The 24,517-nt window shown below is 39.9% G+C and overlaps 1 protein-coding gene and 1 long non-coding RNA gene across 4 annotated transcripts in view; one reads left to right on the top strand and one right to left on the bottom strand.

The window, feature by feature from the left end:
* The first annotated feature begins 1,500 nt into the window (after positions 1-1,500).
* On the top strand, positions 1,501-11,329 carry FBXO4 (F-box protein 4). The gene is made up of 7 exons (XM_026666456.2): positions 1,501-1,903; positions 2,945-3,180; positions 5,077-5,297; positions 7,846-7,918; positions 9,891-10,057; positions 10,153-10,328; positions 10,912-11,329. The coding sequence occupies exons 1-7, from the start codon at positions 1,718-1,720 to the stop codon at positions 10,987-10,989; spliced, it is 1,137 nt and encodes a 378-aa protein (XP_026522241.2). The 5' UTR covers positions 1,501-1,717; the 3' UTR covers positions 10,990-11,329.
* The window catches only part of LOC148132585 (uncharacterized), a 62,190-nt gene continuing 48,333 nt past the window's right edge, over positions 10,661-24,517 (bottom strand). For all 3 annotated transcript variants that reach the window (XR_015748251.1, XR_015748252.1, XR_015748253.1), the window contains 4 exons: positions 23,678-23,740; positions 21,140-21,184; positions 14,642-14,787; positions 10,661-13,690 (listed from right to left, as the gene is read on the bottom strand). This is a non-coding gene — a long non-coding RNA (uncharacterized LOC148132585). The remainder of the gene's footprint in view (positions 13,691-14,641; positions 14,788-21,139; positions 21,185-23,677; positions 23,741-24,517) is intronic.

Below are 24,517 nucleotides of genomic sequence, written 5' to 3'. Positions count from 1 at the left end.
GAGGGTAGAGATCAATTTTAAGTAGGAGGCACCTATGAATTGTACATTTCCAGAAGTTGCATTTCCAGAAGTTCCTGAAATTTTTATGAGGGATGGGGAAAACTGCCAAATACTTGTGCTGCAATTTTCTGCCTACTTTGGGGAGTAAAAGGTTTGCTTAAAGCAGTGTCACTTTTTTGAGGAAATAAATGTCAGAAAATGGGGAGAGCTGAAAATACAGTCGTTAAGCAAACTTGGTCTCATTAAGCAAATCAGTTGTCCCCAACTGATGTTTTTTGCTAGAAATTAGAAGTAAATGTCAGAAACTGGCAAAAATATTGCAACCACGGTCATGTGATCATGCTGCAAACAACTATAAAGGTGAGCTGGTTGCCAAGTGCCCAAATGACAGGTATGTGTAGCCATCATAACTTTGAATCATCATTAAGTAACCAGTTGTAAATCAAGGATTACCTGTAGTTGTGGAGTGGTAATAAAGCGGTCAGTGTTCAGGGGTGCTTGAAACCTTGATGGATTTTTTTTTAGGGAGCAGGCTGCTAAGATTTGTCTTCATAAGATAAAAGCAGGAGCCTTTATTGGGGTTATGCAAAGCACCCAAAAGACATACCTTGCAGTGGATGCTAGCACAAGGTTCAGTGCTAAAAGTGGCCGTTTCCTTCAGAAGCTTATTGGGCTGTTTCAAAAACTAGCCCCGGCCATCTGAATAAGTGCACAGCAACAGCTTTACTGATGGCCCCACCACAAAGCTTGAAGGCTGACTTTCAAAAGCACCCATGCCAACCTTCCCAAAAACACTGACCGCTGAACATTTCAAGGAGTTGCTTTGCTTGGACTAATGGGCTCTGCCCTGCCCTCCCAGCTCTTCTATTAAGCTACCAAGAGATTCCTCATAAGCTTGGTCTTCACTTCCTATGGCAGGATGAAATGTCATAGTCCAGGGGTACATTACCTGCAGGGTCCCAGTATCCTTTGATGCTTCTAGGTAGACAAACTCCACTTGCATTGTTTTGTCCTATTCTTTTCAGACTTCTTTGCCATGGTGTGAAAAGGATGCATCAATCTAAATTAAGATAGCTTTTTAAGATTTTTTTAAGGCTAGAGATGGCCCTGCATGAAGTATTAAATCACCCAAGACTTCTCTCCATTCAAGGCAAAAAGTCATCTATTATACAGAACGAAATGTCTAAAATGGAAATAAATACATATTTCAGTATTGGGTGTTTTTTTTCCCCACATGCTGTTTAGTGGATTAGATGATTTCAGTAAAATACATATAAAGAAATATTCTGTGAAAGTGGCAATGTGCTGAGAACTGGTAAAAGGATTGAATGAATACAGTATTTCGCTGTTCTAAAAATAAAAATAAACCCTCCCTGAGCAATATTGAAGACACAGAAATACTTGGGGCGTATTTCTTACAGGTCACTTTGGAAACCACTATCGACCAATAAAACTGCACACGCCTCAGGCTGAGCATCTTTAGGCGGGGCAAATCGCGGCAGAAGGCGGGACGCCCGGAAAGGGAAGCGAGTTGACGGATCAACCCCAACATTGCCACCTTGGGATAAGCAACCGGCTAGGAGAGCGCGCCGTCGGTCCAGACCAGCTAAATCCACTCGCCTCAGCCCAAGCCGCCCCGCAACGTAGGCGAGCCGAAGGCCACCCGCTTCTTTTCGCCAGGCGAACCAGGCTTAGCTTTACAGCCGGCGGCGTTGTCATGTCCGCGAATTCCGGCGGGGACTGGCGCGCCTTGGAATGCGCGCTGCGCAACAGCCTCCAACACCTCCGCGACAAGTGGGCGCAACGGGCGAGGCTGTGGGGAAACCCCGACTGCGCCCCGGGGGAGCAGGAGGAGGAAGCAGGGATGGACGCGAGCCCGTCGAGCGCCCTGGAAACCCTGCCGGTAAGAACTCGGCCGAGCCAGCGCACAAGCTCCAACGCGGCCGCTTCCCGTTATGCTGGGGAGGGGATGGCGACGTTCTTCTTTTCATTGGTCACAACGCTTAGGGGAGGTGGGGTCCTGGTTCCGCTAATCGCACTCTTGCAGAGTCCGTGGGCGAGTATAAGCTCCATTCACAAAAGAGACGCTGAGCACAAGCGGAGGGGTGCGTCCCCGCCCCACCGGCGGCGTATCTTTCGGAGGCAACGCAGGGAGTGAACGAAGAGCTTGTTCTCCAGCAGCTACTCGCTCTCCAGATGAAGTCAAATAAGGCACCCCGCTTAGCATCTCAGAGCTTCATGCCCCCAAAATGAAGAAGTTGACGACTTCCTAGGATTATTTATTTATTTATTTATTTTGTCAAGCATGTACGAGAAAACAAGTATAAGTAACATATAAACATATAAGTATAAACAGGCCTAAGTATATATATAATACATAGCAATAGCACTTAGACTTATATACCTTTATAGTGCTTTCCAGCCCTCTCTAAGCTGTTTACAGAGTCAGCATATTGTCCCCAACAATCAGGTCCTCATTTTACCAACCTCAGAACAATGGAAGGCTGAGTCAACCTTGAACCTGGTGGGATTTGAACTGTCAAATTGTAGGCAGCATATATATATATATATACATATATACATACATACATACATATATATGTGTGTGTGTGTGTGTGTGTGTGTGTATATGTGTGTGTATATATATATATAAATAAAACATACCTCTTAGGAATGGAGTGAGGTCCACTCCATTCATGCTGGAGAAAAAAGGCTAGAGAAAACCCAATAAACCTGTTGTAGCTCTTGATGAAAAATCTTGAGATCCACAATTTCTCTCACACAGTCCTCAAATCCTGCAAATGTTAACGGGCACTGCTTTTGCCTTGTAAATAGAGCTTTCGGGGGTTTTCATGAAGTCACAGGTTCTTATTTTTTATATTAAAAAATCAGCTATTTTTTTTGTTGGCTCAGCTGAACTGCATTTTTATTGTCTCGTTTACAGATATGTGTGAAATTATACATTATGTTCTTTCTCACACCAAAAGAACTGATTTATTTGGGGAGCACCAACCACTATTGGAGAATAACAGTCCAGGATCCCTTGCTTTGGAGATATTTCCTCATTCGGGATCTTCCTTCTTGGAATTCCATAGATTGTGAATCCCTCCCAGATGCAAAGATATTTAATCAGCCTTTTGTGGAATTAGATGATATTAGCCCATGCAATTTCATGGCAGCGTAAGTATTGGATCATATAATGATGAAAAGTAAAGTAACAGATTAATTCCATGCACATGTACTCCAAAATAAAATCCATTTGGTTTAATGAAGCAAAACTTCACTGAATATGAATTGCTTTGCAGGCTCTCATTTTCAAGTAATTTTTTTTTTAAAAAAAACTCATTAGCTATACGGTATGGGAAGTCCTTGACTTACAACCATTCATTTAGCATTCCAAATTACAACAGCACTGGAAAAAGTGACTTTCAACCAGTCCTCACACAAGCAAGTCTGCACTACTATTACTATTAATCTTCTCATCACTCTTTATCATCCATCCACATGTGACTGTATGACTGTAACTTTGTGGCTTGTATCCTTACAATTTATACTGACTGTTTCCTAGTATGATTTGATTGCTTATTGTACCCTATGACTATTATTGTACCTGATGATTCTTGACTCTTGACAAATGTATTTTTTTCTTTTATGTATACTGAGAGCATTTGCACCAAGACAAATTCCTTGTGTGTCCAATCACATTTGGCCAATAAAGAATTCTATTCTGTTATGACCATGGCAGCATACCCATGATCACATGATCAAAATCGAGGTGCTTGGTAACCAGCATGTCCTTACAATAGTTGCTGCATCCTGGGATCATATGCTGGCCATTTGCAACCTTTCCAGCAGGCTTCTGGCAAACAAAGGGGAAAACTGGATTTTCCTAAAAATCATGATTAACTTAACAATTGCAGTGATTCACTTAACAACCATGGTCATTAAGATTAGGCACAGCTCACTAACTACCTTGCGTAGCAATGGAATTCCTGGTTCCAGTGACGGGCAGAAGTTGAGGACTGCCTGTATTTAACATGGCACATATTTGGTATAATTTGTCTTTATCCAACTGTAGCTTGCCTCCAAAAATCGTGAGCGCTCCATCACTGCATGTTTTCAAGAAGTGACTAGACAGTCACTTATCTGAAATAGTATAGGTGAATCTATGGCACACATGCCACAGGTGGCACACAGAGCTATTTGTGCGGGCACGCGAATCCCAGCCAACCTACCTGCACTGCGCATGCGCACGCCTCCCAGCTGATTTTTGGCCCGTTTGAGGCCGTTTTCGCCCTCCCGGAGGTTCAAAGGACACCTCTGCAGCCAGGGAGACTAGAAAGTGGGCCTTCCGGAAATACCAGAAGTGCTGAAACGGGCCTATTTTCAGGCTCCCAAGGGTCCCCTCAAGCCTCTGTGAGGGTGAAAAGGGCCTCTCCCAGGTTCAGAGGCCCTCCAGAGGCTAAAAACGGGCATTTCCAGTATTTCCGGAAGGCCTGTTTTTCAGCCTCCTGAGGCTGCAGAGGCTTCCCTCGAGCCTCTGGGTGGGCGAAAATGGCCTCAAACAGGCCGAAAATCAGCTGGGCGCATGCGCAGTACAGGTAAGGGGGTGGGGCGGGGGTGTTGCATGTGCATGCACAAGGGGGGCGCTTTCAGCACACCACAACAAAAAGGTTCACCATCATTGGTATAGCTTCCGATTGAGCAGAGGGCTGGACTAGTTGACCTCCAAGGTCCCTTCCAGATCATTCATTCTATTCTAAATATTATATTATGGCAACTATACTATATTGTACTTTGTCAATTTCCAGTGGTGTGATAGAAAGTTACATTTTACCGTATTTTGCTTTTTTTTTTTTCTAGACAATTCCTCCCGCCCACCCCACTAAACCCCTGGAGACATCAATTTAGTTGTTTGTTTGTTTGTTACATTTCTACACTGCTCACCTCACCTCAGTGACTTTATAGATTCTTATGGTAGAAGCTGCTAAGGAAAGAAATTATAATACAGTAACATACCTTGCTTATTCAGCATTGTCAACTAACGCTGATTGCTATTGTTTTTTTTAAATGCAGGTATAAAAAATGCTGTTCCTTCCATAAAAGATTTTTGAAACCCAATAGGACTACATATAGCGTCATGTCTTCTTTTCTACAGTCCCTGATTACGCAGACAGAGCCATGCTTTGCTATGTTTGGGCCTGGTTTAGAAGATCTGGATCAATCTTTGGTATACACAATGATGGCAAGCCCAGACATTCTGCCGCTAGCTGGCATGCCTTCTAGACAAATACAAGGTAATGTAGTTTTTCTTTTTCATTGTATAAACTTTGTGAGAATATAAAATGAATAAACCCAACAAGAACTAATATTAAGAATGAAAGAAGAAAATAAGAAAGACAAAACAGCAGAAACTAAAGAAAAGTGGGATGTGTGTGTGAAGAAATGACTTCCCATTATAAGTATAATATAAATTTATTTTTAATGTTTATTTAGTTAGTAAGCATACAGTATTATTTTTTATTGTTTATTTATTTGGTAAATGTATAGTATATGCCGCCTTGCTTAGAGGTGATTCTAGGCATCTTATAATCAGAAAAATAAGCTAAAACATTAACATAATAAATAATCATGTTAAAATTGGTTTAAAATTAGCGAGATGGGAAGGAAGAGAACATGATACACCCAGGAAGGAGATGGGATCCTATCTCAACCTGCTAATGACCTCCAGGATAACAGGAGACCTGGGCCAATTGGTAGAGCCAAATTTAGGCTCTTTAGGCTCTTTTAGAAGGCCAAAAAGATGGGTGTGGATTCTAGAGGGACACAGTGTTCCAAAGGGCAGGACCATGGCAGAAAAGGATCTTCTGGATCCTGCCAGCTGGGATTCCTTGACCAATGGGATCTGTGGTGGCGCATTGTTAGAATGCAGTATTGCAGGCTAACTCTGCCGACTGCCAGCAGTTTGATTCTCACTAACTCACAGTTGACTCAGCTTTCCATCCTTCTGAGGTCAGTAAAATGAGGACCCAGATTGTTGGGGGCACTATGCTGACTCTGTGAACCACTTAGAGAGGGCTGTAAAGCACTATGAAGCTGCATATAAGTCTAAGTGCCATTGCTATTGCTATCCACAATATTGTCGAGCTCCAGCTTGGAGCTCGCCAAGAAGCCCAGACCACACCCACCTACATTCCGATCTCCTGCCAGCTGACGGAGCCCAAGACATACCACGGTGGCCTGTGAGGGTGATGCAGATCTCCATTTTACCATGTGAGCGGCGACGATACGGTGGCCTGTCAGGGCAACGGAGAACTCCAGCTGATCGGCAATCGAGCGGCTGAGGCAGGGATGCTGGGACGGTGCTTTCTGGATCTTGGCCACTTGCTCTGCAATATCGGCAACCAGATGGTAGCTATGAGAGTGGAGCGGATACTGAAAACATGTGGGGTGGGAGAATGGTATTTAGGGGTGCTGGGAGGCAGACACTCCCAGTGCTGACTTTATGTGGGTTCCCTTTGGTTCCCTTGCTCAGTACTTCCTGGGACTTGCTGGTAAAGAAGAAAAGAATAAAGAAAGCGGTGGACCAAGTTCCCAGTCTGTATTGGTTTCTTTTCACGCTGATCAAGAGTAGCTGACGGAGTAGCTGAGTAGCTGAGAAATATGCCCATTCTTCTGGTGCAGGTGGGGCAGGCCAATCTTATTGGAGTGATATGGTTCTTCGGATAGCCTGGCCCTATGCCCTATCTCTTGCTTTATTGTTAGAGTATGGTTTACATTTTTTCTACAATCCAGGCTTTATTTAATGACATTTAATAATGTCATAAGAGCCATGGTGGCGTAGTGGTTAAAATGCAGTATTGCCAGCTGTCTGCACTTTGGCAGTTCGAATGTCACCATGCTCAAAGTTGACTCAGCCTTTGGAGTTTGGTAAAATTGAGGACCCAGAGAGTTGGGGGCAATATACTGACTCTGTAAACTGCTTAGAGAGGGCTATAAAGCACTGTGAAGCGGTATATAAGTCTAAGTGTTACTGCTATTTTAGTCTCATAGGATTTAATAACATAGACATCTCTGAGGCTAAAAATGCTGCTTGTCCAAAAGAAGGAGTAAATAAGTGTAATTTTAAATATTGTGAATGGGTGTCAGGTAACAAATTGTATTTATATATTAACTTAGAAAATGTTAGGCACAGGAAATCAAGAGTCAGGATAGAACAGTATGAATTTATTCCATGCAACCTATACACAAGAATCTGATCTACTAATGGTTAAGGCAAATTGGTGCCAAATAAGAGTCAACAAACTTCAAGGGGGGCTGGACTTAGGTCTCTTAGAGGAGTGTAGCAACTTCAAACTGATGATGTGTTTGACCCCATCCTCAAATTCAGTCAAGTCATCTTGTACAGAAAATGCTACAAACTCTTTGATTTTATCCATTAGATCCCAGCAGTTATCCAAATCTTCCATGAAAACATTTTTATCCATTTAAGACCATGTATCTAGTGTCAGTTTAGTATGAGAAAGGAGATTAAAGTCATTTAATCTTACAATTAATCTTACTTAAAATTTTCAGATCAATATAATAAATAGTAAGAGGAGATGCAGCAAATCTTCCTCAACCAAGGTGTGGGCATTTCTCTGTAGATTTTTAAACATTTAATGATTAAACATTCTTAATCATCTTATCTAATCAATTATATTAATTATGATCCACAGCAGGAAAACATTTTCAGGCATCCAGAAATAAGTGATTATAGACATTTGTATAAACCAGAATACATTCTTCATTAAAACAGATGTTCTAATTTATACACTGTGTTTATTTTTATTTTTCCTCGAATAGGAATAGGCTCTGGAGTCACATTTAATTTGAATGGCCAGAACTTTAACATTCAGACACTGTATTCAAAAACTAGGTAAGATTTGTTGAGCTTCTTCTGAGGAAAAGTTAATTTCAAAAAATTGTTTTGAGTTCTTGATGCTCTGTAAGCTTTGAACAACCTTTCAGCAACCAAGCTGAGAGAGCACTGTGAACTCTGCAGTTCAATCCTGAGCCGTAGATAATTTCTTTTTTTAAAAAAAAATATTTGCCTGGGAGAGTTTTTTTTAAAAAAAACATTCCTAGATATGATGCTTTGCTGGAATTAGGGGTCAATTAGGGGTTGTTTTTCAAACAACAAGCTGCCTTGAAAAGACCACAAACATCAGCTAGCCTTGAAGAGACCACATAATTCTTTCAGAGTCAGTGATGGTGAACTTTTTGGGCTGGGCATGTTAAAAATTCAGAAAACGCTTATCTTTATTCTACTGGGGGGTGGGGTGTCTCAGACACCCTGGCACAGAGAGGGAGAGAGAAAACAGAGAATCAAATCATAACAAAGAGTAATATTAATTTATTTAAATTTCTTATTGAATAAATAAAAACTTACATACTCATAAATATTTTTCAAAATGCCCATTCAAGGCAGCTCCAGGTCATTTGAAGACTGAATGCTTTGAATATGTTCTTGTGTGGTCTTGCTACCGCCGAAAACAGCAAGAAAGAACCCCCCATTCTCACATGTTTTTTGGAAGCTCCAGAGGAGGCCCTGTCTCATAATTTCCAGAGAGACCAGAGTCCTGGCATGTCACCGAAAATGATATTGCATGTTATCTGTGACACATGTGTCATAGGTTTGCCATCACTGTTCAAAACCGTTTGTCATCAGATCATTTAAGTCAAGGTGTAAAGGTGGGATAGGACAGGGATATGATACTCATTCAAGGGTTACTTGGTGACTCTTGCTCCCCTCCACAGCTGTGATCAATTTGTAATAAATTAAAATTGATGAGCTTTATGACTGAGGGCCAGATTGGTGTAGTGGTTAGCAGTAGGCTAGAAACTGGGAGACTACAAAGTCTTAGGAAATATCTGAGTGACCTTGGACCAGTCATTCTCTCTCAGATCTAAGAAGAAAGAAATGGCAAACCACTTATGAAAATTTACCAAGAAAATTGCAGGGATTAACCCAAACAGCCACCATGAATCAACACTGACTCTAAGACACACATGCAGAGTTTTTTGTTTAGTTTACTTTATTGTCATTGCACCTCGTACAACAAAATCAAACACCATCTTCAGTGCACATCATGACCATGAAAATAAACACAAACACACATCCTTCACACTCCACACATTGAATTGGAACCCCCCGACACCGCACCAACACTGCACTATACAGCAAAATTCAAAAGAGCTACTGCCCTGGGATAGGAGCTGTTTTTCAGCCTATTTGTCCTTGTTTTTATTATTCTGTACCATCTGCCAGATGGTAATAGTTCAAAAAAAGGGTGCCCAGGATGAGGTGGATCTTTGAGAATGTTTTGAACTTTCTTAAGGCAGCGGGAGCTATAAAGCTCTTCCAAAGAGGTTAGAGGGCAACCAATGATCTTCTGGGCAATGATATTAACCCTCTGGAATGCTATCCTATCTGCCACCGTGCAATTGGCAAACCATACACAGGTGCAATAAGTTAAGATACTCTCTATGGTGCAGCAGTAGAAAGTCACCAGCAGCTTTTTATTCAGTCATTTTCTGAGAAGCCTCAGGTAGTATAATCTCTGCTGGGCCCTTTTGACTGGTGCTGCAATGTGAGCATCCAAGGTCAGGTCCTTGTAACTAACTAAGGTATAAGAGAATTGAGAGGAAATCAGGAGATTGACTTGAAAATGCATTTTTAATGCTGGATATGTTTATCTTTCATGTTGATCATGCTCATCTCTCTCCTCCCCCAGCTATAGAGACCCCTGATACATTTCATAAGACCGACATCTAGCCACAAATCCCAAAGAAATCCTGCTTTACTTTTTCCCAGAATCTTCAAAATAATTAGTGTCTTTTTTTCCCAGAAAAGAAAGGCAAAGAGACAAAGCAGATACAAATTCCATCAATAAAATGTTCTACGAAGTGAGCAACGTGGATGGGACAACACAATATAAGCTAATTGAACATGTTCAGAATGTGTGCAGGCTAGCTGATGGATTCATCTATGTTGCAGATGCTGAGGACCATAAAAGTAAGAATTTTTGAACGATGCTGGCATTTTTTTCAAAGGATGATGTTTAAGGTGCATCAGGCAGTGTTGAATGTAACAACCATCCGTCTTTGCAGGACACAATCGCCAAATTGAATTTGCTCGGATGTCAGCAATGCTTGATCCCACACTTGAGCCTTTGGGCAGACCTCTATTGGTTTTGTCTTGCATTTCATGTGCTTCAAAGGAAAGGATTCCTTGTGTTTACCTGGCACATCAGCTACAACTAAACCTGTTGGACCGAGTGTGGATGGTACCATATTTTTTTTAAAGCTATATACTCAGTTATCTAACTACATATACATACACATTGCCAGAGTGGTTTATATAGCTCAAGGTAGAAATATAGGCCTGCACTCAAGCCTATAATCTAAAGACATAACAGATAAAGAAGGAAGGAAGATGGATGGAGAAAGAGGAGGAGGAAAAATCCATCAAATACCATTTTAAATTAATACCAAATTAAATTGATACTGAATATAATGAACAACTAGTGTTGAACATGTTCAAATGATCTGAAGCGGCTGCTCTTACGTGACTAATGAAAAGAGCCAAGAGCTTTGCTTGGTTTTGCTTTCTTCTTCCTCTCTTATTCAACCAGATGGAATGGCTGCTGCTACTTCATTTGTCAGTTTTAAAGTATATTTTAAGTATCCTGCACTGCAACTTTGCATTACACAATTGAGTTTTGTGACTGCTACAAGATGTGGTGGCAATGGTCACAGAATTTGAGGGTCATTAGGATCATTAAATCGTTTTTTAAATTCTTTGAGGGCAACTGTCAACTCCACAATACTTGTTTCAGTTTGGAACTGTCTTTTTCTTGGGTTTTACAGGTTCAGGACATTGAAGCTGCCACACTGATGGGACTGTTGGATGGAATTCAGTGGCTTCTAGAACATGTCAAGCATTAAGATCCATAATACTCAAGTCAGTTCTAATAAAAAAATATCTCACATGGCCAAATATGATGAAGGTGTCATTTATCCCAATTAGTAAGAGCTGGGAAATCTTCCTCAAGATTTAATGGAGACATGGAAATAAGGAAAGAAGATTATGCAATAACAGATGTCATTCCTTTACAGGTACTCTTCAACTTATGACTGTAATTGAGCCCGGAATTACTGCTGGCTAATTAACCCTTTCTGCACAAGTATTTCTTTATGTGCAAGAGATAAGGAAGCCCATACCAGTAATTCCTCTTCAATCTTCCATGGTGCGAAGCAAAACAAATAAAACAGCTCTTGAAAATACATTCTCCTGCTTTTTTTCCCCATCAGTTTTTATTTGATTTTTTAAAAAATAAACTGTCAGTGAAATTGTTACGTTTAGTTACAATTCACGTCATATGTAGCCCTGGGGAGATTCATGGTAACTTTGAATGGTCACTTGGCAACATCATAAATTGACATCTATCTGTATTGCAAATTGTTTTTTAAGCATGCATTTAGAAATCGTCACTTAGCAACTCTTGCAGATTACACTATTGTATTGTTGATCATTTTTTGCTTCCTATATGTGGAGAAAGGAGTGGCAGTACCTGGATGGTGGGGTGGAAAGAGGGATCAACCTAGAGTCCCTATGTAGTCACAAGGGAACTAAGTCCAAACTTCCTTGAGTGCCATTGACCCTAATATAATTCTAAGCAGGTGCTAACCTTAGTTGAGATGATTCTTAGGCATAGGCTATAGCAGCGGTGTTAAACTCAAAGCCTGCAGACCGGATCTGGCCCACAGAATGCTTAGATCTGCCCCCCAGGACCACCCTAGAAACAGCAAAGGACCGGCCCGTGGTGTCTCTGCCAGCAAAAATGGAACACATTTTCGGTTGTGATGGCCTCCTTCAGCCCTCTGCCAATGAAAACGGAGGCTCCCCCTGAGCTCCATTTTCGCTGGCAGAGGGCTGCAGGAGGTCGTCATGGCCGAAAACTGTGCTTGGGAACCCGTTTTTGCTGACAGAGCGCTCAGACCAACATTGGCGCCTGCAACATGAGTAACATCAAGCTGGCCTTCCCCATCCTGGACACACCCACCCCAGGCCCCCGAGGTCAAACACAACCCTGATGTGTCCCTCAAGGAAATTGGGCTATAGCAATCAATCAGCTTGATTGAACCTTCACATCTAGACCTGGTCTTTCATGCATGACAACATACTAACTTGTACCCATTAAGATAAAGAGGACAAAAACAGATTCCTAAACTAAGATCTGCCAAAGTGAGAAGGAATCATAATGATGTAAGAGCAATGTTCTCATAAATAGGAACTTCTCTGGGTTCCCAAGTTATTTCCCAAATATGTCACCACATCATCCATAGGTGCTGTTCACCAGAGACTGTTTCTTCCCTAAAAATATTCCTGGCAAAGATTCTGCGGTCTAAAATTATGATCAAGACCCTGATAAGAATGTGCTAGCAAGCCAACTCCAGAGACTCGTGTTTATATTATCTGTTGCTAGTATAAAATGGTGGCAAAAGCTCCCCAACAATTTGAACCAACAGCCAACATCAATGCATGCTGAATTGTTTTGATTTTGATTTTGCATATTGTAAACTCCTCTTTTTTTCATAAGGAAAGTTTAAAGAAATGTTTTTTTAAAAAAGCATACATGCATTCCTAGGGACACTTCGATAATGAAATTTAAAAATAATAGGAGTTGATTTGTGATTTAATACACAGGTTGTCCTTGACTTACGATGACTCATTTGGTGACCATTCAAAGTTACAATGGCTCTGAAAAAAATGACTTACAATTGGTCCTCACGATCATTGCAGCATCCTCATGGTCATGTGATCAAAATTCAGGTGCTTGGCAATCAGAATGTATTTCTGACAGATGCAGAATCCTGGGGTCATGTGATTGCCATCTGCAATCAAGCACGGAAAAATCAGAAGTCCAGGCAGTTCACATGAATACAAAGGTTTATTGCCAGATCTTCAAGAATCTGAACTACTAACGGTCAAAGCAAACTGGAAATAGATAAGCGTCAGTAGAATTCAAGGTGGGCCAGACTTAGATCTCTTGTGGGTGTAAGGGGTCTCGAGACTGATGCCGTGTTTGATCCCTCCCTCAGGCTCAGCTCAGCTATCTCTTATATTTCCCAATCAGCTTCTGACAGGCAAAGCAGTGGGGAAATCTGGATTTGCTTAGCAGCTATATGATTCAGTTTAACAACTATAGTGATTCTCTTAGCAACCGTGGCAAAAAAATCAGGTGCAATTCACTTAATAATCAAGTTCTTAGAAATAGTAATTTTGGTCCCATTTGTGGTCTAAAGTTGAAGGCTGTACTCACAAGAAGACATGCTTTAATATACTTGGAAATAATAATGGGTGACCTCATTTTTCTTTTCAAATATTGAAAATATTTACAGTATGCTGTACATTTAAAAACTGGATATGTAGACTATAATTCAGAAATAGGTTATGTGGAACTTGGTGAATGTAGTTCCAAGAAATATGCATTTCATCACCATGTCATCGCCGTATCATTCTTTAGTAACCACCAGGTGTCATCTTTGTAACATAGAAATATGAATCCTTCCAGATTTTAGAAACCAGAGCTGCTTTCTTCAGATTTCTTCTGAATAGCATAAGTCATTTCTAAAGACAGAAAATCTGCAAGAAATATTTTAAAACCCTCTGTTTATTTTGCACTAAATATTTTATTAAAAGGAAACTGAATAATACTTTTTTTTTAAAATTGCAAAACTGTTCCCAGTTGGAAAGCTTTCAAGCAAAGCTGTTCATTCCTTTAGGAAAATAAACAACTGTTTATGAATATGTACAGGTTCATATGTGAGGAAAGAGATCTCTTTAAAAGAAGAGAAAGTTGTACCCAATATTTACAATTTTAAGATATGTACTTTTTGTTGAAGAGGCTCTCATTTTTCACATTTAATTTTGTCTGGGCTTGGAAGCTAGGCAGGGACAGGGCTGGTTAATACTTGCATGGAAGCAGAAAATTCCAGGGCTCTAGATTAAAGCAGGATAGTGTTTCTCAATTTTGCTGCTGGCTGGGGAATTCTGGGAATTAGTCCACACATCTTAAAGTTTCCAAAATTGAGAAACACATTGGACTAGTGAGTGAAAAAGACAACCAAAAGTAGGGAAATCATTTCTGCATTGTTGCCAAGAACATGGAATCTACTGTATGTATCTATGGTATCACAGTAACTTAAGTTTAATTTGCTGGACTTCAAACTTTTTAATGCACAATTGTGCATCAGCATGTCACAAAGGATAAAGGATTTGAAGACAGATGCTTTATGTGGTGAGTCACAGAGCTGAACACTGCAATCAGAAAAGAACCAAAATGGAGGTAGCTTCTTGGGGAAGGACCATCCACTCAGGCTGGTTGCTGATTCTTTCCAGACACTGGGGTGGGGGTGGCGGCAGAAGGTCTAATAAAAATATTATTCTGTGTACTCTGAATTTTAAAAAACATGAAATGGATGGCTTCAAAAACTTTCATTAAGATCTGGAAAGCTTTTGTTTCCCACAAAACACCAAAATATCTAGATTCGGTTCAAAATGATGAGTTTAATGTAGGTAAGTATTAGTCTGTACCTGTTTGAACCAAAAAGTGTTGTATAGCCTCAAGGTCCATAGATGAGGAAGCAAAGACGAAGACAAATTTAGTTTGCAATGCGGGTGATGAATGAGACTGAATAATCTCACAAATTTCCTTCATCATGGAAAAGTCTTTTGTAGCCCTGAAATACAAGGAAACAAGACAACTTTATTGTGCCAACACAGTTGTCTGCCAGCCAACAAGATAACAAGCCGGAGGCCTGACATAATCCAATGATAGGCAAAGCTCAGGCAGAACTTCTAAAAGAAAAGAGTCCTTTTTACTGACATGGCAAAAACTGGCACAGGTTGAGACTAGGAATCCGCTAGACACAGTGAGGTGATATCCAGGGTTCTAAGCATGGTACAGCAAGGTAAACACAGCAGAACTGAGTTTAGAAAAGTTGTTCTCAGCATTTTCTATCAGGAAACAAGCCATCACTCAAATGCACACTGAGGCACATTACTGTTTAGAATCTAAGTCTCCTGCTGGCTTGTTTTTGGCTGTCTGTCTGACCTACGTGCTCAGTCCTGTGTTGTATCTTTAAAGAAACAATGAAGAAGCTAAGAAGGAAAAGTCTAGTACATCCTCTCCAGCAGGGTCCACCCAGATAAGCAGGATTAACACCAAGCAATCAAGCAGAAAATGATAGTTAAGAAGAAAATCACAGCACCAACAATACTGGTAGGCCAAGTTGCTGAATATAAACAGGGACCAAATCCCATACTCACTGGCACTGATGATGATATTACCCTTTTTGCTGAAAATGGGGGGAGGGAGAAATGAGTTGGTGATATTTGTAGACCAAAAAGGCTCGAATATGGGACAGAGGGAAAATATGAAATGTAATCTTAGAGATGGAGGAGGGATAATATTGGTATTTCTTTTTCTAATTGCTGCAGTGGAAATTGGGAGCCACTTTAATCCCCCCCCCCTTTATGTGTATTGTCTTTTAAATTTCTTCTTTTGTTTCCTTTCCTTTGTATATGTTTTCATTTTTGTCTTTCATTCATGTAAAAATCTTCGCTAAAAATATATATTTAAAACGTTGTTCTTTGTTGAAAACCTGCACAACTTGTACATTCTCAAGGCCTAAACACACAGTCCTGACAATCTACCAAATTCCAATCTGTAGGCTTAAGTAATTCCATTTAAATGGGATTCCTTTCCCTACAAAAAAAAAATGCATATAAGCTTCACAAGAGCACTTCTCTCTACAGAATGTACCATCTTTGAATTTCACCAATTCTGGATGCTTATAATAGAAAAATGCATTTTTATTTCCACTTAAGATATGTTCTCAATGACTAGGGGATTGATGACAATCTAATTACAGCACAAATGTTTTCTATAAACAGGAAGGCAATAATAAAATAAAATGTAGATGATAAATTGCAGAGAATCCCAATATTAATCTGGGCATGTTAGTGTACAAGGTGAAAAGTGTCTTGGAAAAATAACTGAGTACTGTAACCAGAGGTGGTATTCAGCAGGTTCTGACCAGTTCTGGAGAACCGGTAGCGGAAATTTTGAGTAGTTTGGAGAACCGGCAAATCCCACCTCTGACTGGAGATTTTACGGTATCCTTCCCCTGCCACGCCCACCAGGCCACACCCACAGAACCAGTAGTAAAAAAATTTGAATTCCACCACTGAATGTAACCCGAATGGAATAAAGCAAATGAGATTTGATATTTTGGTTTTTATTTCCTAGTCAAAGAGCTCATTTTCATGTTCCCCAGCTGTAGCAGAAATATTTATTTACCCTTATTTAAGTGAATAAATATTTCTTTAGCAGAAATCTTTTAAATTTTAATGCTGCTCAACTCTAAAACAACTTTGGGGACAAATCAATGATGCAATAAATACAGTATACATGATAAAATAGATAAGAATTCAACATATGTCAAAACCTGGAATCTACAGATTACAGATAATCAGAGTTGAAAGGGACCTTGTAGGTCATCTAGTCCAATCCCCCGCCCAAACGGGAGACCCTACACCATTTCTGACAAATGGCAGTCCAATCTCTTCTTGAAAGGCTCAAGTGATGGCGCTCCCACAACTTCCGAGGGCAAGCTGTCCCATTGGTTGATTGTTCTTACTGTCAGAAAGTTCCTCCTTATTTCCAGGTTAAATCTCTCCTTGTTCAGTTTCCATCCATTATTCCTTGTCTGGCCTTCGGGTGCTTTAGAAAATAGCTTGACCCCTTCCTCCCTGTGGCCGCCCCTCAAATATTGGAAGACCGCTATCATGTTTCCCCTGGTCCTTCTGTTTACTAGACTAGCCAAGCCCAGTTCCTGCAACCGTTCGTTGTATGTTTTAGCCTCCAGTCCCCTAATCATCCTGGTTGCTTTTCTCTGTACTATTTCTAGAGTCTCAACATCTTTTTTATAATGTGGTGACCAAAACTGGATGCAGTACTCTAGGTGTGGTCTTACTAAGGCTTTATAGAGTGGTATTAGTACTTCCCTTGATCTTGACTGTATCCCTCTGTTAATACAACTTAGGATTGCATTAGCTTTTTTGGCTGCTGCTGCACACTGCTGGCTCATATTTAGCTGGTTGTCCACAAAGACTCCAAGATCCCTCTCACAGTTACTGCTATTGAGCCTGGTTTCACGTGTACTTTTGGTTTTTCTTGCCTAAATGTAGGACTTTACTTTTCTCTATACTGAATTTCATTTTATTAGATATGGCCCAGTATTCTAGTCTGTCAAGATCCATCTGGATCTTGAGCCTATCTTCTTGGGTGTTAGCTATTCCTGCCAGCTTAGTATCATCTGCAAATTTGGTAAGTTCCCCTTCTATTCCCTCATCTAAGTCGTTAATGAAGATATTGAAGAGTACTGGGCCTAAGACGGAACCTTGTGGCACCCCACTGCTTACTTCCCTCCATGTAGACTTAGACCCATTAAGGGCTACTCGTTGAGTACGGTTTGCCAGCCAGTTGCGAATCCATCTAGTGATGGTGCTATCTATTCCACTTTTTTCTAGCTTACTAAGAAGTAGGTTGTGGTCTACTTTATTGAATGCCTTGCTGAAATCTAAATATATTATGTCCACAGTATTTTGCTGGTCTACTAATTTAGTCACTGTGTTGAAGAATGAAATAAGATTGGTTTGGCATGATCTGTTTTTAACAAACCCATGCTGACTGCTAGTTATTACTTTACTTGTTTCTAGATGTTGGCAGATCTGTTTTTTTATTATCTTTTCCAGTATCTTCCTGGGTATTGATGTTAGGCTGATTGGTCTATAATTTCCTGGGTCTGGTTTTTTCCTTTTTTGAAGATGGGAACCACATCAGCTCTTTTCCAGTCCTCTGGTAGTTCCCCACTGCTCCAGGATTTTTGAAAGATATGGTGCAGTGGTTCTGAGATGACCTCTGCCAGCTCCTTTAAACTCTGGGATGTAATCCATCAGGCCCCGGTGATTTGTGATCTCAGCAAATAGGAGCCCAACAAATCTTGGGAAGTAAAATCATTCCAGAAAGCAGGAACTTCTGGGGTCCCAATAGTTGACATTGTCTAGTAGTTGAACAGACACAGAGCACACCAACTTTGCCAGTTTTTAGCAGACATAAAAGACATGGGAAATAGGTGATCCTTTAAATAACTTAACCTTTTTTGTTCTGGTAGATAGTTTTATACATATGCCTTCATATCATCGCTTTAATCTCATCCCCAGCTCACAGCTGAGACAGATCAAAGTGATATTTACCTAGTTTTAAATGGGTCCTTTCCCTTTTCTATTGATGTAGTTCTTGCATTGATGCAATCTAAGATATTGAATTGATGATGTGGTTGATATTGCAGCTAGAGGCTGGCTTTAGCCACTGTAGAAGGAGTGGTAGAACCTGTGGGTGGAGTTAAAAGATGGATCAGCCTACTGGCTGGAAATTGCCTGGCATGGCCATTTTGACATGGGCTGCAGAAAAATCCGGCTAAAAAGATCTGGCTAAAAAGCTGGTTTCTGTGGAGGTATCTGTCTGCATAATATGTGAGTGGCCATTTCCAAAGATTCTTAGGTCCTGTGAAGGCTCCTTATATTCACAAGCTGGATGCACTCTAGAAAAAACTGTCTAGCCTTGTGTTGCATAAAAAGTTCGTTTTAACTGAGTGAAAAACCTGGATATGCTGCCTGGTGGGTCTCATTCATTCATGAGAGCATTACTGCTACCTCTGCCAATGTGGGACTTCATATGGCAGTGTTGGTGAAAATACTTTTTATGCTACTCTAGCACTTCATTTATACAACTTACTAAATGAAAACCAATGTTAATATAAGTAGTTTTAGACTAACAGTGGGGACACGTCCATGTTGAAGTCCACCCTCTGCCACAGAATCTCTAGGTGATTTCGGACCCATCGCTTCAGTGGTGGGATTCAAATTGTTTTACCACAGCTTGGTGGGCGTGGCTTGATTGGGGTGCTTTGCCTAATGCCGGCATGCAGCTTTCCCCACACCAGCTGAGACCTGCAGCGCCAATCAACTGAGAGGATAAAGAAAAGAAAAGCGCAGGGACAGGTGGGAGGGCTGATCTTGCGCTTTTCTCTTCTTTTTCCTCTCAGCTGATCGTGGAATGATTTTTTTTTTTCCTCCTCTCAGCTGATTGTAGGCTTTTTTTTTTTTTTTACTACTGGTTCGGTAGAACCTGTCCGAACCAGTAGCATACCACCACTCCATCACTTCCTCATAGCTCATCTTATTTCATAGCATTGTTATGTGTAAAAAGAAGGGAAGAGGGAGTGAGGGAGTGAGGGGGGGAGGGGAGAATTTCCCTTGGTGGCCTAAATGAACAGTAGAATAGAAATCTGATAAATAACCAATCATAGTTAATTAACTCCATTGCCTAGATCAGGGGTGTCCAACCTTGGCAACTTTAAGACTTGTGGACTTCAACTCCCAGAATTCTGGGAGTTGAAGTCCACAAGTCTTAAAGTTGCCAAGGTTGGAAACCCCTGGCCTAGATCAAGGGTCTTCAAACTTGGCAAGTTTAAGACTTCTGGACTTCAACTCCCAGAATTCCTGAGCTAACATGATTGGAGGAGGAATTCTGGGAGTTGAAGTCCACAAGTCTTCAAGCTGTCAAGTTTGAAGACCCCTGGCCTAGATGTACCCAACCCACCAAGCCACAAGCAAGCAAACCATATTTTTGTCTTCTTAGGTGAACCCAGTCAACCCAAAATCTAGAATATCATCTTTGGCACAATAGAGGATGCCATTCAAGCTTTCAAGTCTTTTTACATAGAACAGGAAGGTCTAGCATCTGGTTTTGTGGTGGCCCAGCTCTTGCTTTTACTTTTGGTATATGGATTGCAGGTCACAAGATGATAAAAAGAAGCCTAACTGTATAAAAATATAATTGTGAGTAGTCATTTGCACTCCTGCGGTTCTTAGCTGCAAATTGTCTTAATTCTAGTTCCTATACAGGTTCTATGCTAGTTTCTGCAGTCTATTACATACCGTAGGGTTTTCAGAAGAAATCAACACCTGCTGAAATGAGTAAACATCGAAGTGTCTAATTACGGAAACCAAATAATCCGCAGAGCTAATCATCGCTTTCTTATGACTGGATGGTTACATAGCCACATGCATTACCTTAGTCATCTAATTATGCTTCTTAAGGACTTGAACAACAATTTCAATGAATACAGTGGCTTTTTTACAAAGGTTTTTTGTTCTGTTCTGTTATTTCAAACTTCTGCCTCTTAGTGAACATGCCTCTAAATCAGAAATCAGGCACCTTCTCATCATGTCACTAATCCCTCTAATTTGGTAAGGTACAAAATGGTATACTTTGGTTCATTATTAAGTAATTTCATGTGTCAACAGACTATTGCACTTTTGCTGCTCTTTTTCCCCAGGCAAAGTGTGGCTTAAAATCTTTTAAATAAATAAGGAATTCAGGGAAATGTGTGTGAATTCAGATGATGGAAATGATTATGTTGGTCTTTTACACACTGTAATTTGGGAAAGTCTAATGCAAATAAGCCTATCCTCATGGTTTCACTAATCATGCCAGTAGCATGCATTTGCATGAAGGAAAAACTTTTTTCTGGCTGTGTGCTTGAAATAGGACAAAGAACTTAACATAGCCTTTGGCATAATTTCATGGAAGAGATGGAGATAGAGAGAGAAAATGTGAGGCAGAGTAGCATAGAAGTCTGAGGGACAATGCAGAAGTAAGCAGTAAGGATCCATAAAACTCACACTGGTTTTTACAATGGACATAAAGTAAGTCACTGCAATTGTTAAGCAAAACATGGTCCTTAAGTAGATCCAACATATCCAATAAGTATTTTTGCCATTTTCTGCTGGAAAATGGCAAAAGTTGCACACATTGTTATTGCAGAATACTTCAATTTGTCATAAATGTGAGCTAGAACTCTCACAAAAAAACTACATTTGTGACGTCAAGCAATATGTTTTTTAGACATAAGCAAACCACAATGTGCCCTGCGCCTGTCAAAAAACAAAGAACCTCATTACCATTGCAAATTACCCCAAATCTCCACCTTGGGTACATGTTCTTTTCTGGAAAAGAAAGAAGAAACTAGTCATACTATTAACCATCAATTTCCTGGTTATTGAATGCACTTTTTGGAAATGCTCAGCCAATTCATACTACTGCACAAAAGAGAAGGAACATGTCCTCTAATTGTTTCTATTCACAGGTAATTTCATCTCCTAATTTGGTGTTTAAAGAATTGAATGAAGAATGTTCTGCTATGACGTAGATGGAGCCAAAGAGTGCTGTCATTATTTCATGTCATGTCAGTTTGACTTTTCTGAGCACAGACAGTGGAAAATGGAGCATAAAATTACCACTGTTCCTTTCTCCTGCTGTGAGAATTGCTAAAAGCGCAGACCTTTCTTTATTTATAGTAACATGTAAACTACGAGTCCCATATAGCTGGTTAGCCCAAATATGCATTGCCATTAAATTGCAGCAAATGGGGACAGGAAATTTTAACTCTTTCCTCAGATTTTGGCCATCCAGGTATGATAATCCTAATCCATGAATATATGCATTTGCATTTAATCTGTTTCTTTTAAGCTACAAATTTAGCTTATTTAGCAAATTGAGCAAGTGCTAATAACAATCTTCACTTCCTCAATCTAGGTTCCACCTGCAGTTGTTTAGAAGCTATTCTTAAATGCTTAAAGGTAAGCTAGGTACCTCTCAACCCATCCCCAATCAATTCACAGCCTTCTTTTCATATGAGAAGTAGGAAGATGGAATTGGGGATGTCAAGAATTTTGTCTGTCCATGAAATTTTAGAAAAACTATGCTAGTTTTCATCATCCACTATCATCTACTAGGAACAGTGGATTATGATCAGGCATATTGCATGTTTCATTGCTAAGGAAACATGCAATGGAAGAATGGCATGAAATTGGTGAGGTCAAAGCCACAATACTTTGGAGCAATATAAGGTTTCCTCAAATTGACAATCTATGCAGGGTGGAGTAATTACACAAATCCTGATGTACATATTTGCCTTCCAATGTCTGATGCAAATATGTTATTTTGATGACATGAAGCACATTTAACTCTGGAGTTGGATGGCCTCAATAATCCATACCCCCTCTTAATTTGAACAAGCAGGATAGAGCGGGTAGAGTTTATTAAATATTAGAACTACCCAGCTTCAGAGTAAATGTAAATAGTTAAACTATTATTTCAATAGTTTATATGATAGTTTGCATACTGTTAAGTTTCCTGTCTTTGGTATATAGCCAAAGCTTAATTTAGCAGCTACTGTATCTCATTTAACAAATTTGCAAATACAATGGTAATAATTAAACATTTTCTAACCAATGCTAATTCTAATACAATCACTCATAAAGACATGTGCTTTCATACCAAGCAAGGATAGCCATGTTAGTATCATGATGCTTTTTTCATTCTGTACCCATGGAGAAATAATACTTTAACATAATACTTGGATTGACCTTAATGATAATTTAGATTGCCTATTCCAGTTGCAGTATAATTAAGAGGTAAAGATACCAACCAGCTTAGCTCAACTCCAAGTGGCTACATAATTATATCCGTGCAATTTTCTCGACACAGTATAAATACTTTTGCTTTTTTCTACACATTATCCAACTTCTTAGTTTATTCCACAGATCTGGAATTTCATCCAAGCACTAACTAGGCTTAAATTTCTCCTCCTCCACCCTACCCCACCCCTGCTCTTATCTTCTTGGCTGTTCTCTTGCAGTATTCAAAACTAGAAGTAATATTCTAGATCAGGGGTCTTCAAACTTGACAGCTTTAAGACTTGTGGACTTCAACTCCCAGAATTCCTTCTCCAATCATGTTAGCTCAGGAATTCTGGGAATTGAAGTCCACAAGTCTTAAACCTGCCAAGTTTGAAGACCCTTGTTCTAGATAGTGCCTGACCAGAGCAGAATACAGATGACTTCTCTTGAACCTGACACAATACTGTACTTCTGTTAGTACAGTCCATGACTGCATCTTTCTCTCATAGCTGTGTCATATTGCTTGTATATGTTCATCTTACAGTCCAAAAATACACCCAGATATTTTAGGTACTGTTGCATAATATACCACTTCATTCCAATACTCATTATTGTTTCTTCTGACCCAAATGTAAAATTTTGCATTTGTTCCAGTTAAAATTCATCTTATGGATTTCCAGCTTGTCAAAATCCTTTTGCATCTGGAGGCTGCCTTCTAACGTATTTGCTCTCCTCTCTAGCCCTGGATAATTGTATTTTCTAAACCCGCATCTGAGTCAATTATATATCCAACAACTATGACAAGAAAGGTGTAAAGTGGAGCAAAGTTTACTTAACTAATGTCTCACTTAGTAACATAAATTTTGGGCTCAATTCTGGTCTTAAGTTGAGGATTACCTGTACTAGAAGAAAGCCCCTTGAAGCTTTTTTGCATTTTGACACAGAACAATTGATATTTTTGCATCTTGACACAGAACAATTGACTTCCTGAACAAGTCTCTGCATTTTTCTTGGCTATGTTTTTCACAAGTGATTTACCATTGACTGTTTCCTAAGGCTGCGAGAGAATGACTGACCCAAAGTCATCATCTAACTTCATGCCTAAAGTGAGATTAGAACACAGTGTCTCAGTTTAGACTGGCTGTCTATTAGTACTATTACTAACAGTTGCACTTTCTGCTGCATGGTGTAGACTATCAAATCTGCTTAAAACTATTCAGTATGAATTCTAAATGTGACAAATACATCAAGCTCTGCTTCAATTGACATTTCTTATACTTACTTCTATGCCACCTTATTAGGGTAGTTGTGTTGTTGCTCAAGACCATAAACGGGAACTAGATGTTCCTGCTTTGCAGCTGTTCAGACAGAACTGTACTTAGTCTCATTAATATTTTTATAGAGATTAATTAGGATGATAAATGATTACCCAGTCTGGGAGTCTGCCATAACTTGCTGTGTGCTAACTGAAATACTAATTTTGTTTAGTTAAAAATGGAGTAAGATTTGGCATCAGTGGAGTGTCACAGTCAGCAAAAGCTTTCAGTATATTACTTGCCTGCTTGCTGTGCAAAGTAGAAGGAAATCTTCAAGTCAGAGGTCCACTAAAAGGATGGATAGATAGATAGATTGATTTATAGATAGATGATAGATAGATAGATAGATAGATAGATAGATAGATCGATAGATAGATAGATAGATAATGGATGCACAGACAGTCAGATAGACAATAACCTAATATACAATACATTGTTTATGTAAGCTACTAATATTCTCTCATTTAAAATGAATACCATTACTACTACATTCTCCTGTTTGAAGGTGAAGGAAGGAAAGAAGGGAGGGAGGAAAGAAGGAAGGAAGGAAGGAAGGAAAAAA

Source organism: Notechis scutatus, chromosome 2 (assembly GCF_049901735.1).
Source record: "Notechis scutatus isolate UNSWTSFEM ecotype Mainland chromosome 2, rNotScu1.2, whole genome shotgun sequence".
Taxonomy (NCBI): domain Eukaryota; kingdom Metazoa; phylum Chordata; class Lepidosauria; order Squamata; family Elapidae; genus Notechis; species Notechis scutatus.
Note: the sequence above shows the minus strand (reverse complement) of the source record. Positions and strands in the feature narration are given on the sequence as shown.